The 18,707-nt window shown below is 40.6% G+C and overlaps 1 protein-coding gene across 1 annotated transcript; it reads left to right on the top strand.

The window, feature by feature from the left end:
- The first annotated feature begins 8,430 nt into the window (after positions 1-8,430).
- LOC147898234 (rac-like GTP-binding protein 5) lies at positions 8,431-11,115 on the top strand. Its single transcript, XM_087379884.1, has 7 exons — positions 8,431-9,323; positions 9,476-9,563; positions 9,754-9,863; positions 9,982-10,045; positions 10,157-10,221; positions 10,339-10,404; positions 10,540-11,115. The coding sequence occupies exons 1-7, from the start codon at positions 9,225-9,227 to the stop codon at positions 10,639-10,641; spliced, it is 594 nt and encodes a 197-aa protein (XP_087236010.1). The 5' UTR covers positions 8,431-9,224; the 3' UTR covers positions 10,642-11,115.
- The last annotated feature ends 7,592 nt before the right edge of the window (positions 11,116-18,707 follow it).

The following is an 18,707-nucleotide window of genomic DNA, read 5'->3' on the forward strand; positions in this document are numbered from 1 at the left end:
TTTTGGGGTATTTATACAAGTTGGAGAGCTTCTCTCTCTACATAGGAATTATAAAACATTCTCTCTCTACATGTAGAACTTGCATGTAGAAGTTGCATGTTGCATGTAGGAGTTGCATGTAGAACTCGCATGTAGAACATGCATGTAGGAATCACATGTAGAACTTGCAAGTAGAACTTGCATGTAGGAGTTGCAAGTTCTAATGTTGAGGATTCCTAAGAGGAATTATTCCTAGCCTTATGCAAGTACAAGCGGAGCTTTGTCGCTACTCTACACACACATTTTGTACTACCTTGGGCGATATATATGACAGGAGTGAAGACATGTTTTGCCCTTTGGTTCTATATGACGGTTCCTATGCATCAATTTGGGTTCTTGTTTGCAAGCCTATTATGATTCAATATCATGATTAGTGGAGAATCGATCAAAGGACAACGAGGCTTTGATTATTCTATTTATTCCATTGAGAATTACTCTAACATTTTATAAGCATTTCATTATCTCATTGAATGCCAACTACAGATTATTTTTCGAACACTAGATTGCAAGATCTGACTATGCTAATCTAGATAGAGTGACATGGATAACAACTGTGTGCTAGAATTGAAGTTTGGATGCCACAGCTTGAATGAGTTGTTCTAATTTCATTTGGTTGTGATAGCCAGGTGAGTTGGCATACCTCTCCATCAGGTTTGCATTGAAAAATCTAAGGCATGAAGATATGGTGTTGGCAACTTCGGGGAGTACTCTACTATGGATTATCTCCAACTACTGATAAATAGGATTGGACTTTCTATTGAAGACTATTCATGAGTATTATTGTACTTTTTGGAATTTACTGACATGAATGTGAGTATGCTAATTGAAATCCCACTTTGTCACTTTGTCAGAAAGTACGATGTGGTAATGAATTATTCTCACTTATGTGGTGTTAAGGGCGATGATATATAGTTGTATTTGATTTACTAGTACATTGAGAAATGATTCAATGGTATAATTGATAGGACAAACACACACACATGTGCATGTACATGCGCGCACACACACACACACACTTCTTCTTCGACCCCTATCTCTTGCCCTCCCTTCGCATTATTTCTTCCCTCTATCTCCCTCCATGTGCCTACTTCCCCTCTATCACCTTTCTCCTCTTCTTCTTCAACCCCCATCTCTTGCCCTCCCTCTGCATTATTTCTTCCCTCTATCTCCTCCATGTGCCTACCTACTCCTCTATCACCTTTTTCCTCGTATCTTGTGTTGCATGGTAGTTTCCCTTGTTTGCCCTTCCTTCTTCTCTTAAGGACCTCTCCTCAGCTAACTATCTCTTGCTCGACCCTCTTCTTTTTAGTAGCTCTCCTATGTCTTGCCTTACCTCCCTTATGAAACCTTTTGATACTACCCTTATTTTGCTTACCACTCCCTCCCTCCCTCCCTCCCTCCCTCTCTCCCTCGCTCCCTCCCCCCCCCCCCCCTCTCTCTCTCTCTCTCTGTGTCATACATGGGGGACCAAGAACATGAGGCTTTAGGGCCATCGAATTAGATAGCTTTACTATTCATATTCGGATGGTGGGTTATTTGACTACTAGCATATCAGATAATCATGTGAGGGTTGAGCCTTTGGAATCGTGCCCATGACTTATTCAAGATTTTACTATTCTTATTCAAGATCATGGATGCATAGACTATGTATGGCATAATCATGTGAGGTTGGCCCAATTGCAAATTGAGTGCAATCTCTCCTTGCCCAAAGAGCTAAGTGAACCACAAAATATTCCATTCAATCAATAATCAATTTATAAAGATCTAATATTTGTCCAAGAGATTTAAAGAGTTTGGGTGATGGACTCTATTAAGGATCATGATTGAATGTCGAGAGAGCGGAAGTATATTAGAGCTTTTATTTCATATTGTATGGAATTCAGTAGATTTAGAGCTCTAAGAATGATGTTGCTAGAATAACATTAGCATGCAATGACTGAATTGCAAATAAACTCTAATTATGCTTTTTTTTCTAATTATGTTATTTTAGCAACTATTTAGGAGGTTGATGAGGCTTATGCTTCTCCCAAGCTACAAGATTGTGAAGGTGGAGATTGCAATGTTATTGAAGATGAAGGTTGAGGTAGAGGCTATGAGGTTGATTCCAAAGAGAAGGTGGATTAAAGTGGGTGAATTCTCATCAATGTTTGTTTTTTATGCAATTAAGCTCAACAAGTGTAGGAACTTGATTGAAAACGTGTCACATGAAGGAGTTGAATTGGTTACACATCAATATACATTCATTGACTACTATATCAACTTGTTGGGTTCAATTGCTATTCAAAAGCTACTGGTTATGCAAAGTTTGCTACATGGTGGATAAGTTTCCTTTTTCATGAAGCATGAGGTTTAAAAAAAATGTCACCTTGATTTATAGCTCCTTGTAGGAGAGCTTAGAAAACCTAGTGTAACAACTCTAAGATGATAAGTCCTCAGAGTTTGATGGGTTGATTTTAGAATTTTAAATATGTCTAGGCGTGTAGTTAGGAAAAATTATATTGAGATCATGACAGTAGCCTACATGAAGTAGGCCCTCTAATACTATTATCCTTTGAGAGGCCTATGTGTCAGATTGTAGATCGATTGTCTTCAATGGCGTTGGGCCATTTGATTTACAACCCATAGCCCCATGTTAGTTTCTTTATTCACAAAGGTCCTTATCAATGCTTATAAGAATGATCTATAGATGAGAGAGTAGGTTAGTTGATGAAATAAGATCTTCAAATCTTTCTCAATGACTTCATTGTTTCTATGTTACCTCAAATGGATATGTGAATATTCTTTTGAAATTATTCAAGAAATTCATTGACTATTGCACCAGTAGCATTTAGAGAATCTGGATGCTTAGGATTTGATGTGTATTGTGGAAATTGGGCTTCCCATTGGGTGAGGGAATCGTAAGAAGATAAAAATTTTATTTTGCATTACCTAAGACAATGGGAGATGTTGGATGCTTAGAGGTATAAAATGCTTCTATGGAGCTTACAAATGATTTTCATTGACTTATGTTTCTTACGTATCCAACTTATGTGGCTTCTATATGGTGTCTTTCCAAGCCTAATTAAGAAAGATTGGAGAAGGAATCCAAGTTTTCTTTATTACAAGGAAAATGTGGAGGCCTTAAGGTGGCTATTATGTTTGTGGTATTGCTCGTGAAGTTGTGGTGATTGCTATCTCTTGTAAATGGCTACGTGGGGTTTCCCCTAGCAAAGTAAATGGATTAAAAGGGTAGGTTGTTCTCTAAGTAAACCCATTAAGGGCCCATTCTTCATTAAGTTATCATAGTCAATGAGTCCAAAATCTCTCCAATAGAGTGGCCCTAAAACCCCCCTAAAGCCTCATGTCCTTGGTTCTCCATGACTAGTCCAAGTAGACCCATTAAGGGCCCATTCTTTTTATATTAGCACGATCCATGAATCTACATTTGTCTCAGACGGCTCCCACTCCATGTTCTTGGCCCCTTGTGACTAGTCTAAGTAAACCCATTAAGGGTTCATTCTTCATCAAGTTAGCACAATCCATGAGTCCACATTGGACTTAGAATGCTCCTACTAGTCTTAAACTACTCCCACTCCTTCACATTCCTGGCCCCTTTTGACTAGTCTAAGTAGACCCCTTAAGGGTTCATTCTTAATTGAGTTAGCACAATCCATGAGTCAACACTGGCTTTAGAAGGCTCCCCCTCCTTCATTTCCTCTTGAGCATAGTGTTTGAAATAGTATAAATAAAACTTGAATATTCTTTAAAAAATAGCTACAATTATTTGATCAAATAGTATGCATAGTTATAAAACCAATAGAGCATGAATGCGCATGTGGGCACTACCAATTGGTTTATTGGGTGAGGATAGGTTAGACTACTCCATGAATGCTTATGGGCCCTACTAATATTTTTTTGGGGGGAGGATAGGTTAGACTACGCCACGAATGCTTGTGGGCACTACCAATTCGTTTATTGGGAGAGGGTGGTTAGACTACCACCTTGTTAGACTACTCTATGAATGCTTGTGGGCACTAGCTCTTGGATTATTGGGAGGCAATAGGTTAGATCACTCACATGAATGCTGGTGTGAAACACCTCTTGGTTTATCGGGATGGTGTTGAAATGTTAGGGGGGAGGGGAATCTTAATTTTGTCATTCTAGAAATAGTAGATTTGATTTTTCAAAAGATGCAAAATCAAAAGTACAGAGCATCCAAGTCTCTACTGTTAGTCATGTGCAAGCTGTCTTTGGAAAGGAACACACATTTATGGCAATTGACATGAATAATGAAGAGTTCTTTTCACAATATATCATATTGGAGAATATGATGAATGAAAAGAGTGTTACAAGGAGTCCTAATAGTCATGTGCATGCTGCCCTTGGAAAGGAACAAGCATTTATGCGAATGAACATGAATAATGATAAGACCTTTTCATAGTATATCATATTTGCAGAATACGATGAATGATAAGAGTGTTATAGGGAGTTAATAGTCATGTGCATGAATATTGATAAGCCCTTTTCACCGTATATCATATTTGCAAAATACGATAAATGATAAGAGTGTTATAGGGAGCTAATAGTCATGTGCATGCTGTCTTTGGAAAGAAACATGCATTAATGCAAATTGAAATGAAATTTGAAGGGTCCTCCCATGGCATATCATATTCATAGAATATGATTGAAAGATACGGATGTCATAGGGCATAACACCTATGCACATCACAAACATTACCACAATTATGTGACTTATCATTTATTTGTCGCTACAAAGAGAATCACAGAATTGTTTCCAAAGGGACTAAATGTGATGTTAATTTGCACATAGAGTTAGTAAATTTGGTTACTTCATCTTTAACCGAAAAATTAAAATAAAGGAGTTCAAAAAGACAAATGAATGCCACTAGTGGATCTATTCAAAATTATATATGAACAAAGCTAAATGAAGATGTTCACTAATGTGAGAATATATATAACTCAATGCTTCAATTAGTGTACGTTCTACTAAACACCTAGATGAGGTGTGATCTAGATTTAAATGCAATGTAAATTTTTGTGACTTGTTTTTCCCCCTATTTCCTTTAGCATAAGCCTTTCCCCCCTCACTTTTGCTCCACCTTCATTGCATCATTACAAGTTGTCGATTGAAACTATCTCGAACCCCCCTCATATCCAATTCCCCCCCACTACACATTCGCTTCCAACCCCCTCCATATTGCCACCACTACTATTGATGATTGAATCGAACACTCCTCATATTTGTTTCTCCTCCCTTTGCTCCTTCCTTCACATTCACTTCTCCCCCCACCTCATATTTGCTATGCCCTTCCCCCCCTGTCCCCGGTTGTCACAATAGCTTCTTATTCCCCCTCACATTCACTTCCTCTCCCTACTCACATTCACTCCTTAACCCCCCCCCTCCTCCCTCACATTCGCTTCTTTCCCCCCCTCATATTTGATTCCTATGCCCCCTTCACATTCGCTTCTTTCCGCACCCACAAATGCCTCTTCCCCCCATTTTTTCCTCTCCCTCTCCATTATGCCACTAATGGAGGTTCCCCCCCCCCTCTCTTCTCTTCCTCCCCTTCACATTTTCTCTTTGCCGTCCCCTTCATATTTCTCCTCCCCCTTTCATATTTCTCCTCCCCTCCCCTTCACGTTCACCCCCCCCCCCCCCCCCTTGTCACTTTGGATTCACTCCCCCCCCTTCCCCTTCATGTTCAATCCTATCCCCCTCCATTGTGCTGTTGAGACTAAAACCAACCCCCCTCACATTTGCTCGTCCTCCCATCCCCCCTTTAACATTCAATCCTCTCCCTCTCTACTAATAATATTGATGGCTTCTCCATATTAGCTGCTTGTGGGTCAACTCTACAAAAATCAATCTTGAGAAAATGCATCATGCCACATGAGATCTTAAGGATTGCTTGGAGAAGCTCATAGAAGCATAGTAGGTAGACATTTTATCAGTGAAGCCATAACAAGAAAATTTCTCTCACAGCAGAATACTGGTGGCTAACACTATGGAAGGACGCCAAGGGGGCCACTATGTAAAACCACCATATAGCATGTGCGATCAAGGGGTATTTAAAAAAACCCCTACCTATGGAATTTTATAGCCTATATACACCCCTTTCTGTAATTTTTGAGATGATTAAAGTATTCCTTTTGTATTTAAAAAATCACTTTTTGAATTAAAAAACCCCTTATGTATGTATATTTTATGTAACTGCATAAAAATATTAAACCCGTTCAGTTGATCGCATGTGCTACCTTATATAATCCTTAGTGGTTCCCCTTGGGGAAGGACACATACAAATATGAAACAGATGAGATGTAATGTTAAACCACGACACAAAGAATTCAACCCTCTGAGAGTACTAGTTGTACAAAGCCCATTTGAAAATTGGGAATTAACTTGTGTTTCCTATAGACCTTGCTACAAAGAGAACTTAAGCTCGATACATTTTTGTGGCCATAGATTATTTCACCAAGTGGGTAGAGGCAATAATAGTAAGGAAAGCCAATGCCAGAAGTATCATGAAATTCTTGTATGAAAATGTGGTCGTCTGATCTGAGTGTTCCATAGAAATTATTTTAGAAAGAGGTCCATTTTGCAGCAATGACATGATTCAAGATCTTTTGATAGGATTTATGGTCCTACATCAATGAAGTATGTCCTACTATCCCTATGGTAATGGACTTGTAGAATCCACCAAGAAGATATTGTATAATATTCTCATAAAGCTAGTAGAACCAAAGCGTCCCGACTAGATAAAAAGGCTAAATGCAAACTTATGGCCAGACCAAATCACGTTTAAAGCCAGTAAAAGATCTAATTCATGTACGGCTCTAAAGCCATAGGTCCCGGGTAGGTCCCCTTGAATTCATCATACCAAGTCTATGTCCAAGAACACTTGGGAGATTAAGAATCCCTCAAGGGAATACTCTACCAGCTAGAGAGACACAAACAAGGTTAAGAGCCTATCATCCATGACTACAAAGAAACAAAAAGAAAAGCATGGGTTGATAAGGATCTTAAAGATAAAATGATTGATGAAGTCAACTAAATTTTGCTCTACAATGCCAAAGGCCACAAAGAAAAGCTGAAATCTTTAGGGCAAGGAGTCAGGACCTTATTGAGTGAAAATGATCTCTCTAATCTAGAGAGTATATTGTTAGAAACTTTGGATGGAGTCTAGTTTACCTTAAGGATCAACAACATGGGACACAAGTGCTACTATGAAAATTTGCAAGTTAATATAAATAACCATGAACATTTGGGTGTACTAAAGCTTCATTAGTTAGAATAGATTGGCACATGAGCACTCACGTGCATATATACATATAGTCAGGATAGTTTCAAAAGTTTTAAACCTGGAACCTTAGTATGGGTACTATCTCTTCATGTAACTTACGCCATAAATTATGCATAAAGCACCCACATGTTTTTGAGCACTCAACAAGAAAATGTTTCTTTCTAGCAACTAAATGCACCATCAATGGAGAGAGCTAATAATAAAAGCAATCATGGCACTCACAAAAGAAGAATGCATTGATGTCAAGTTCCTAGGTGAAAACAATTTGTAAGTGATCTTAGATTCCAGAGTTAAGGTGAAAACACATCAACATGGTGAGTTATTCTTCTGAAGGGCAAGAAATATGATGCTTTCTTCTTGACGAGAGACAAAATGGTTGAGTAGGCTTGTCTGGGAGAGGTTGTTCTCATGAACCCACTAGTGCATAGTTTGGATTGCAGGGGTGCCTCGAATGGGTGGAGAGGAGCTTACATTTTACTCTATTTTTCATTTTTACTTGAAATGAGCTACATGTGAGGAAAAGTCTTCTTCTGCTATGATTTTAGTTACTGGCACTTACTTCATAGTACATGTTTGCCCCTCATGAGACCCCTAGGTTGTGGTCATCCGTCCTTATTGACTTGCTGTTGCAAGTCAAAATCCATATTCAAAATTGGTGCGATTTTGGGCACCTTAAAAACGGGGATGAGTGTTTAAGCAGTAGAGGGCACATTAATGCACCCGTGTCTTGCTCTGCATGGCTGTGTTTCCAGAGACACCAGGGGTGATGCTAAGTATGATTACAAACGAAAAACATTGTTGCCCGCCATAGTGCAATGGATGCATCTAGGCAGAGGGCTGGGTGTAGCAAGTTTGCCAATCCATGAGCAAGGTGGGGTACATGGATCAAGGTGGGGTACATGGATCAAGGTAGAGAGGAGACAGTGTTAGCAAAGATAGAGTCAAAGAGAGAGTGTGGGAGATGATGGAATCTAGGAGGATAATGCATGCATGGAATTATGGGTGGCCGTATTTAATGTTCAGGCCTTCACACGCATCTCTCACTCTCTACTACTAGCCTTGTCATATATACTACTCCTTGCCTTTACTCCCTACTGCCACCTAGTACTACTGCTACACGAGTAGATGTGTGGGTGATGAGGCCTCGAGATCCTCTCCTCCCCCCCCCTTCCGGAGACCCTCATAGCAAGAGTAGCTCCGTCCTAGCCCCAGAGGCGATAGCGAGAGCGAAAGAGCGAAAGGGAGAGTCAAAGAGAAGCAGACAGAGTAGCTGAGTATCGTGGGCGGGGGGGGGTGAGAGAGATATAGAGATAGAGAGAGAGAAAGAGTAGCTCCGCGAGGGAGGGAGCTACGGAGATTGATTGATTGCTGCCGCTGCTGCAAGAAAAGGATAGATTATTCTGAGAGAGACCCCGAGACGAATGATGTAGTAGCTCCGTATCTTACCTGAGAGATAGAGAGTGATATGTGCTGGCTACCGCCCGAAACAGATAGATAATGTGAGGCCCAAGAAGCAGTCGCGGAATCTCTGTTTGCTGGTGCGAGAGGGTGAGAGAGAGAGAGACAGAGACAGAGAGAGAGTTTTCATCTCTCTGCCCATCGGTGGCTATTTTCATGGGTGCAGAGTAACTGAGGTCTCCTTGCAAATAACTCCGATACGTGCTGAATGCAGCTGATCAGCTTGGTCTTCCTTGGATGAAGTAGGAGGCAAAAGAGAGGGATGAAGATGTTCTGTGGGATGCAGGGTATTTGCTCAGCCGATTTCTGATACAGATTTCTACCGTTCCTATCCGGCGAGTGTTTCATTGGCTCTCTCGTTTTCTTCTCCCTCCAACCTCTCAATGGCAATAAGATCTTCGTGGTAGCTTTGTCAGTAACTTTATCATGAGCACCTCGAGATTCATTAAGTGTGTGACCGTTGGAGATGGGGCTGTAGGCAAGACTTGCATGCTCATCTCGTATACCAGCAATACCTTTCCCACAGTAAGTACAGAAAATGGGGAGGCAAACGTCTTTCTCTCACATTTGATTTCGATTGCCCAGAATAGCAATCAGTTCGGCTTTCATTGTGCTTTACGTCCTAGAATGTAGGGTTCTTCTGATGAGCTTATTGATTATTGTGAGCTCGATGACAGGACTACGTTCCAACCGTGTTTGATAATTTTAGCGCAAATGTGGTCGTTGACGGGAATACCGTCAATCTCGGACTTTGGGACACTGCAGGTACGATCTCGTGCATATCGATTTTCCATAACTTTTATGTATCCCTCGGTGTTTATCCAATGCCTACCGTCGAATGTTGTCTTCGCTCGTCGCATGGTCGAAAGTTTTGGTTTCGTAAGTGCTTAAAGTTTTAGTTTCAAGTTCAAACAATTGAAAAACAGCTCAATGGACCCGTATTCTCCCACTTTAGGCCAAGAAGATTACAATAGATTGCGTCCTCTCAGCTACAGAGGTGCAGACGTTTTCCTGCTAGCGTTCTCCCTAATCAGCAAAGCGAGCTACGAGAACATCGTCAAAAAGGTAATGCACTAGGAAAGATCTTATTCCTGCCATGGTCCTTTTAAATAAAATCTCTCGGGCCGCTCAATTTGATTGACCATTGTTATCCTGTTTGGATGATCCCCCTCGAAAAATGCAGTGGGTTCCTGAATTAAGGCATTACGCTCCTGGAGTCCCAATAGTTCTTGTTGGAACCAAACTAGGTGATTCTCTGGCAAATATCAGGCGCACGTGATACTTCTAAGAAACCAATAACACATCTGATAGTATGGCCAGAGGTGTTCTGACACACAATCTCTCCTTCATGTTTGCAGATCTGCGAGATGACAAACAGTTCTTTATGGACCACCCCGGTGCAGTGCCTATAACTTCTGGCTTAGTAAGACTTTCAATAAGAACTGTATTTTTTACTTGATTTTGATTAGTTTAGCGTCTGTTTGGACTAGTGGCAATGGGCTTGCTTTTGTGGAGCTGATCTGCTCTCTTGCATTTGCAGGGAGAGGAGCTGCGGAAGCAGATTGGGGCGTCTGCTTACATTGAGTGCAGTTCAAAGACACAACAGGTTCTCTCTTTTCTGCTCTCATTTGGATTTTTTCATGCTTACTTAGCTTAAGGTGACGACTGTATCTTTGAGATAATGTGACTGCTTTTGATGTTCGTTTTTTTTTTGCGGGGACTTTGATGGGCCTTCTTGCAGAATGTAAAGGCTGTTTTTGATGCTGCCATCAAGGTCGTCTTACAACCCCCAAGGCAAAAGAAACGAAAGAAACAGCATCAAAAGAACTGTGTGCTGATGTGAATTCCTGATGAGTCTCAACGCAGAAGGTCATAGTATAGTTTCCAAAACCTATGTTTTGTGTTTCCAAGGACGCGGAGCTATCGTACACTCTAGTCGACATATATGAAGGGGTTCTGAAGCAGGTCGGTATGATGGTCAAATGAGAGATTGCGATCTTGCACCAAAGATACAAGTTGTTCCCAGGTGGCAAGCTACTGCTGGCTTGAATTTTTCAGGTCGTTTGCGTATCATTTTTGAAGGAAGGGGCTTGTATGCCAGTCTCATTAAGAGTTATGATGTATTAATACGAATGGCTTTGTTGTAGTCTTGAGAGAAAAAGAATTGGACTTCAGTCAATCTTTTCTTCCCGTGCTTAAATATAAAAATCATGTTGATAGAAGACATGAATTTCATTATCCTTTAGAGAAGTGTTTCAAGAGCAATGTTGTTCTGCAGCCATAGCACTGGGAAAAAGAGCCGTATTCCACGAGTAAGGAAGCCTTAAAATAAGGAATGATGTTACATAAGTTTGGTATAACTTATTTCTTCCACTAGAAATATGTTTTCGAAAGTATATACATATTAGCAGTAGGTGATTTTACAGTAGGTGATAATTTACATATGAGCAGTAGGTGAAATTTTACAGTAGGTGATAATTTACATATGAGCAGTAGGTGAAAAGCGTTTTTTTTTTCAGAGTAAAATACAGTATCTTCATAGCTGCAGATATTGTGACTGTGCATGTTTTCTTTGAAGCGTCTTTCTTTCGATTGCTATTGTTTACTCTGTTGATCTCTTGTTTTTTGGTTTCGAACCTTTAATTGAAGAGAAGACAAGAACCCTTTGAGAAACATTTTAAAAAAGCCTCAATTTTTTGGTTAGCGACTGGCCATGCGACCTGCCAGTGGTTGGTGCCCCCACTCAAGGTCAGTGTTGAGTCATTGATGCAAGCTACACGGGACGTAATGTGAAGAATGGCAGTCTCTGAATCCCTAGCTTGCTTTCCAAACAATCACTCCATGGGATGAGATCAGGTACTTAAACCCGTTTAATACATTATAGTGTATTACCAAGGGGTAAGCACATTGTATACTTCAAGAATAGTAGTACATATTAGTCTGAAAATCATAGTAATAACAGCGGTCACTTATTTGAGCAGATTTTAGCGAATCTAGATTATATTCACAAATACGTTGTATATTCATTAAATGCTTTTTTATCTAAAGGGGACTTCATTTTCTTAGTTGAAAGAGGTGCCAACATTTTGTAATTATATACTAGGCCAAATGTAATGTAAAAACATTATACCCACGATATAATATTTTGTAATTATATACTAGGCCAAATGTAATGTAAAAACATTATACCCACGATTTCTATTGAACTCACTATAAAGATGCTTTTGAATTGTTTGCGTAGATAAGAATGTAGTTATTAGTGGCATTGTAATCATAGCACCAATAGGGATTTTGTCTATTTGGGTGGAAAAGTACACATGCATCAAGTTTTCATTGAGAATCCTATGTATATTGATTGTCTCTTTTGTTTTGATGAGAATGGCATGGTTTGAAAATACAATAAAGTGATATAGCTGTTGGGTGTACAGGAGTATTTTGGGAGAGATTTGGCATGGACTAGGCTTTTTTTAGGGATTTTTGAAGCTTTTTTTTTTTTAAAAAGAAGAGGATATGCTAATTCAGGACCAAATGCTTGAATGGCGAATGATAGGCTGAATTGGTAGAATGAAGTTAAAAGGTTAAAGGTTCATTGAAGGGCCAACAAGTGATGTTGGGCCTTTAGGGAAGAGGCATAAATTCAAACACATGAGACGAGAGTTGGTGGAGTGTTGCAAGGCATAGTTAAGGTAGCATGGTAGTGGGTGGCTGAGTTCGGGGGGAGAGGCAGGGGGGGGGAGGGGCGGGCACTATCTTGAAACTCGTGCAAAATTAATGTCAGAGATCTCAAGGAAATAGTCTCGGACTCCGAATTAGTTATTCAGGATTGTGTCATATATTACAGCTTTATTTAGTCATGTGGTTTGGAAGAGAAAGCATGCCATGTCACAAGGAGAAAGGAAAGAAGCTGTGTGAGGATTCGGATGATACAGTTAAAGATACCATTGATTTTGGTCAAAAATCTAAATACACATATCGACAATTAGTGGAGATGGCTATAGGAAAGTCATTATCTATAGCTTTGCGTAATACACAGATCATGTTGGTAAGGAGAAGATCCTTTAGGAACCATGAACAATAAAATCTAGATTTTAAAGATTTCATTGAAGAAAGAGGCAATAAGTGACTTAAAAGAAAAATTGACAGCAGTCACTTAGGATTAATCTACAGATAATGAAGCAGACATCAGAACAACACTTACAAGGGGGAAGTCTCTGGGTAAGTTTTCATACAAGCAATTTACTACACTAGTTGATATTTTGAACACCTATGGTGGTCAGATGCAAACATTGCAATAGCGATCAGTCAATGAAATTGTGGGATTGCAAACACAGAAGAGAATATTGGCATGGCAGAGAAAGGACCATGGTGAAGTGTTGAAGATCCAACAAGAGTTCTCACAACTACAAAACCGGTTTAAAAGTTACAGAGAGCAGAAAGAAGAGACTGAGAGACACTTGATGGATCAAATTGAGTGATAATAAGAATGTTTACCTACTATTAAGGAATGGCTGAAGGAGATGCAAGTTGAATTTTTCAATGTTTTACAGCTACTTTCTAAACGCAATTCAGAGTTGTAAATAAATAACTTGCTATTGCAGGCAAAAATAGAATCTTTGAAGTATGGGGAACATGAGCTGAAGACACTTTCATAGGATACTGAAGTAAAAGGTACATTTATCAAGATTGATGCAATGGAGCATGTATAGGTAGAACTGGTGAACATATCTCAAAATGCTTGGGATAATGTCAAAGAAAGATTGGTAATTTTGGCTTAGAGGCTATACAAATCTTTTGCTTCAGAAGAATACACCACTAATGCTTTGCAAGAGAAATTTTAAGAGCAGAAATAGACTATTCAAGGTGTTGCAGCAGCAGCTTATGCAATGTCAACATAGGCAACATATGGTATCAACGCCAGTAAAAACTACTAAGACAACATATATTTTTTCTAAAATGATGTCTATGCAGATTAAGATTTTGTAGCAGAGAAGACACATGTAGAAACCAGTCATGAGTTCTAGTAAAGTTCATGGCAAGAAGAAGAGGTACAGATCGAGGAAATGATGTAAGCTTTAAAGACTATTCAAGACTTAATTGATGCAGAGGACGAGAAGCTCAAAGATCAACAATACATTGATATTGATACTATTGTAGAAAAAGCCAAACCTTATTAAAGAACCTCTTGTAATTGTAGAAAAGCCAGATCCTATTACAAAAGAACATGATGGGATTACAGATGAACGAGACTATTATAGAACAGTTTGGAGAACAAGTTATCCTAATGCAAGATGCAAGTTATGAGCATGATCGTGAAGATGATCCACTAGTTTCTTTGCCAGCAGAAACAGATGTAGAATTTGATGAATCAAATGTTTAAATGGGTTCAGGTTGCAATCACTTTTTATGAACAAAAATCCTTGTACCACTGGGTGTGCCAGTGTAGCCAAATGCTACTTGGGTACTCATGGACTATATCTATTTTGATAAGTAATAGAAAGCATATGCAAAACCTTAGTAAGGGTAGTTAGAAAGCATCCGCTTCAAAAGTGTGTATGCTAGTAGCTGAAATTTTCATATAAATGGGATAGTAGTTCTCTGTTACAAGTTGTTGGTTCAGAAGTTTAGAAGTTTCGAATGATGAAACATTCTCTGTCGTCAGATCCTTATTTTGTCTAGTTTTAACTATGTTTCATATCCATTAGGGAAGAATTGGGGTCTCAAAAGGGCCTCATAAGGAATGGATTAGGGAATGCTTAGTAGGCTAATGCAAGGGGCTTGGAGGGTCCCAAAGGGGCCTAACTAGCCCAGCCTAGGTGGGTTAAGCCCACATTTGAGCCCACCTCTCCCCCCATCAATGAGGGGAGAGGGCCACTTTTTGAAATTTGAATTTCAAATTTCGAATCTCCCTCCCTCCCTCCCTCCCTCTCTCTCCCTCCCTCCCTCTCTCTCCCTCCCTCCTCCTCCTCCCTCTCCCTCTCCCTCTCCCTCCCTCCCCCTCCCTCCTCCTCTCCCCTCCTCTGTCTTGCTCCTCCTCCTCCCTCCTCCCTCTCCCCTCCTCCTCCTTCTGGCTCCTCCTCCGTCCTTCCTCTCCCCTCCTTCTCCAGCTGCCCAGGATCCCTTTCCTCTGCTCCTCCCTCCTGTAGAATCTCTCCCCTCCTCCTCCCTCTTGTAGCATCTCTCCCCTCCTCCTCCCTTCTATAGCAGCTCCTTCCCTCCCTTTTACACCTGTCGCCCTACTCTTCTCCTCCTCTTCCTCTTGCCCTCATCTGCTTCTCCTCTTCCCTCTTCCTTGCTACTCTCTCCCTCTCAGTGCTCCATCTTTGCTAGCTCTCCCCTATATTTTAGCCTGCATCACTGATACCTCTCTTTAAGTACTCATGGCACCATTCAAGGACATATCCAACAAGTACCATGTGAACCTACAACTGGAGGTAGAATATGCAAGCACACGTTCTTTGGGATATAGTGGAACTCCTCAAAGTGTGCTCCACAGTCTTCGATTGCAAGGGAAGAAGCATCTTGATCTTTGGGTGGATGGAAACTTGTATCCTTTAGACCCTGCCAACCAAAAGAGTCCTCCTTTTCATACAGTGCATGATGTTGTTCGGTTTGTTGGCAAGGGACATGCTGGATTGCTCGGTTATTGCAATCAATTGAACCATTCTCAGACATTGGCTATGCAAGCAAGCGAGGTGCAGAGAGCCCAAGCAGAAGAACTTGCACATTTGGGAAATATTACTATTGTGGCAATGCATAATAGTATGCAGGATCTCCAATTGCAAAACAAAGAACTCAATAACAAAGCACATGCACTGGACTTGGAGCGACATGAATTGGAAGAATCAATCCAAAAGCTTGCTGAAAGCAAACAAGATTTGGAAAGGTCTATCTATGGCCAAGTTCAACATGTTGTGGAGAAGGAACGAGAGAAGTTGATAGAACGAGTACAAAAGTTGAAGGGAACACCTTTGGAACTAAAGGAGAGGAAAAGACAATTGCAATCTATGGATGCATTGTCAACCAATAGTGGTGCCCGAAAGAGGAGAATACGGGCTGCAAGGTTAGTTCCCCAAATTTTCAATGAAATTTCTTACCCCAAAATATTTGTGGTGTTGCATTCTTTCCACTAAGACTCATTTGTACTCTACTTTAGGAATTTTATGGAGGATGTGATGGGAACAATGGAAATGGATGATAGTGATCCTTCATATGTTCTAAGAAGTTTAATAAAGCCAAGTGATGTCATGGAAGTGTTGAAGGATCCTAGACAAAAAGGGCTACGTAAATAAGTTGCTAGAGAGGTAATGAAGGATTTCAAGGGCCTCGTCCAAGCAAAGGAGTGCTTGGAGCTTGTGATGCCAATCTGAGAAGGACATATGGTGGCTTGCAGCCTTTGAGACCCCAAAGGAATGCTACGAGATATTGAAGTGGGTTTTGGAGAGAACCGACATCCCATCGATTATTCGAAGACAAGAGGTAGGGCAAACATTAATTGTGGATGGGCATGGAATGTTTCAAGCTGAATGGCATCTAGCTGGTGATTTGAAGACCCTCAAGTGCTTGTATGGTTGTGATACAGGTGCAGATGCAAAATGGACATGCTTGTATTGCACCCACTCTCAGAAGATGCAAAAGGGAAGCCTATAGTGGGAAAATGGCATCCTTTCTTGCAACCAAAGTGCAGCCCCTAATCATCACAAAAAGGATCCTAAGTGGGACCCCATTCTACCAATTCCATTGGAGTGGGTACACGTGTGTACTTTGCATGTTGAACTGCGTATACTTGATAAGTTACTCTATCTCCATCTAGTTTATGCTTGGAATTTGAGGCCACAGCAAGTATCTGCACAATGCATTGCAAAAGCTGAAGAACTACTCTCACTAATGGGACTTCATGAAGGCAAGCAAGACAAGAAACAATCAGGAATGACACAAAATCTTCCTGCTAAAGTGTCCATGGGTGGAGGAAAGGTAAGGAGGTTCTTGTCCAACCACAATGCGGATAAAGAAAAACATACATTGGCTCAAAGCACCCTAGGTTGGGAGTACTGGAAAGATTCGTGTGAGTACACCACAAATCAAGCTTTACATCCGCGAATTGCTACTTTGAGAACAAAACTGTGGACAAAGCTTAATGCATTTATAAAGTTGCTTAGACAAGGTCAAACAGATGAGATTTATTATGAGAGATTCGGGACAGCATAGGGAGAATTCATATCATTGATGGTAGAAGCATGGGGGGAGTCACATATTACACATTACATGGTAATCCTCCTTAGGTTGAAATTTTGTGCTTTAAACTTGAGTCAGTTTATGTTTCTAATACAATGTTTTTCTTTACAGCATATTCTTTACGCACATGCATCATGGTTTGTGGAGCAATGGGGCCCTCTGTCCATTTGGAATACTCAAGGAATGGAGAAATCACACTACAGAGCAAAGGCAACATACTTCAAGAATACAAGGCATGGGGGTGGTATCGCGCGAAGCAATGCACTACACAAAATGTTCGATTGGTTTTATAGATGTCTAGAGGCCAGGACTCTCAAGCGCGATAAGGTAGAGGTCTCAAGTCTCGCAAAAGCGGTTCAACATGTTAAGAAGACAAGGAGATGTGCTGCTTCGAAGTCCTCAACAGGGAGCCAAGGGGTTGCACTTTGGTTGCAACATAGGGTCAGACAGGGGAGGCGTTGGGTCCTAAGAGAGCCCCAAATGTAAAATGTTTGATGAATAAAGTTAACACTATTTTGAGTCAATTATAGATTCCAAAATTCACAAATTTGTTTGGAAATTGCAGAATTGCATGTGCGACATGGCAGGGCGGAGGGGTGAGTGGGTTGGGAGGGAGGGTGGTGAAGATTAAGTATTACTGAACTGGCGATAAAAGATTGGGGGGGGAGGAGGAGGTGCACTCAAAAAACTCTAATTTAAAAGAAAAACCCTAAAGTGCTTTAAAAAAGACTATATAAGGCACTTCAAAACCCTAATATCCCTCATTTCTATGGCACGAGTTAAACAAACTGCTAGACCCACTAGATGCCGTTTAGACACTAACCGTTTGTTGAGAGTTGTGGTGCCATGAGCACTTGTAGAGCAAAGGTATGAGCAAAGGGTAAGCTGCCACATGGCATGGAGGAGATATCCCACATGTGAGCAAGCAAATGGATGTCCTATAAAAGGGAGGTTCATTTGAAGGAATATCAATCAAGCACTTTGCACTATCTCAAGATTCTCTTTATGAGTCCAAGTTAATCTATCTTGGAACCTAATTGACTTGAGATACATGTCATGAGCACTCTCTTCACTATGCTTGCACTTAGGTTGCATCCTCCGTAGATTAGTGTTGTATTAGGATGTTGTCTTAGTGACTAGGAGAGTAGGATCCTCACTTTGTCATGGTATCAGAGCCTAGGTCTAGTCTCCTAGATTAGTTGTAGGCATCCTAGGTTAGTTTTAGATTGTAAGAAAATTTCCGTCCATTCCATTCATCTCTATGACATAGAGAGATCTTGTTTCTTTTTTGTGAGTGAGTTGCTCATTCTTCCAAAGAGATAGATAGACTGAAAGATTTGTGAAATAGAGTAACGGATCTATCTAAGTTTGAGAGAGCTCACAGAAAGATCAGTTTTTTGAGAGAGAGAGAGGATTGGAGAGTTTATTTTGGCTGCAAGCTCCATCAACGCCTTGCAACGGCCTTCCCTAACGACTTCTACGACCATCAACTGAGGTTGGAGTGGCTCAATGACTCTTCCCTGCAGCAAGAAGCCTCGCCAATGAAAGAGGTTCTCTTGCAAGGCTCCACGACAGCTCCTGTAATGGATGAGCTCCATGCAACTGTGCCCAGCAACTAAGCTCTCCCTACACAACCTTGCTACTCCAGCATACGCTAGCTCCACGGCAGATGCCACG

Source organism: Dipteris shenzhenensis, chromosome 9 (genome assembly GCF_047967505.1).
Source record: "Dipteris shenzhenensis isolate YYH24624 ecotype China chromosome 9, Dip_SZ_1.0, whole genome shotgun sequence".
Taxonomy (NCBI): domain Eukaryota; kingdom Viridiplantae; phylum Streptophyta; class Polypodiopsida; order Gleicheniales; family Dipteridaceae; genus Dipteris; species Dipteris shenzhenensis.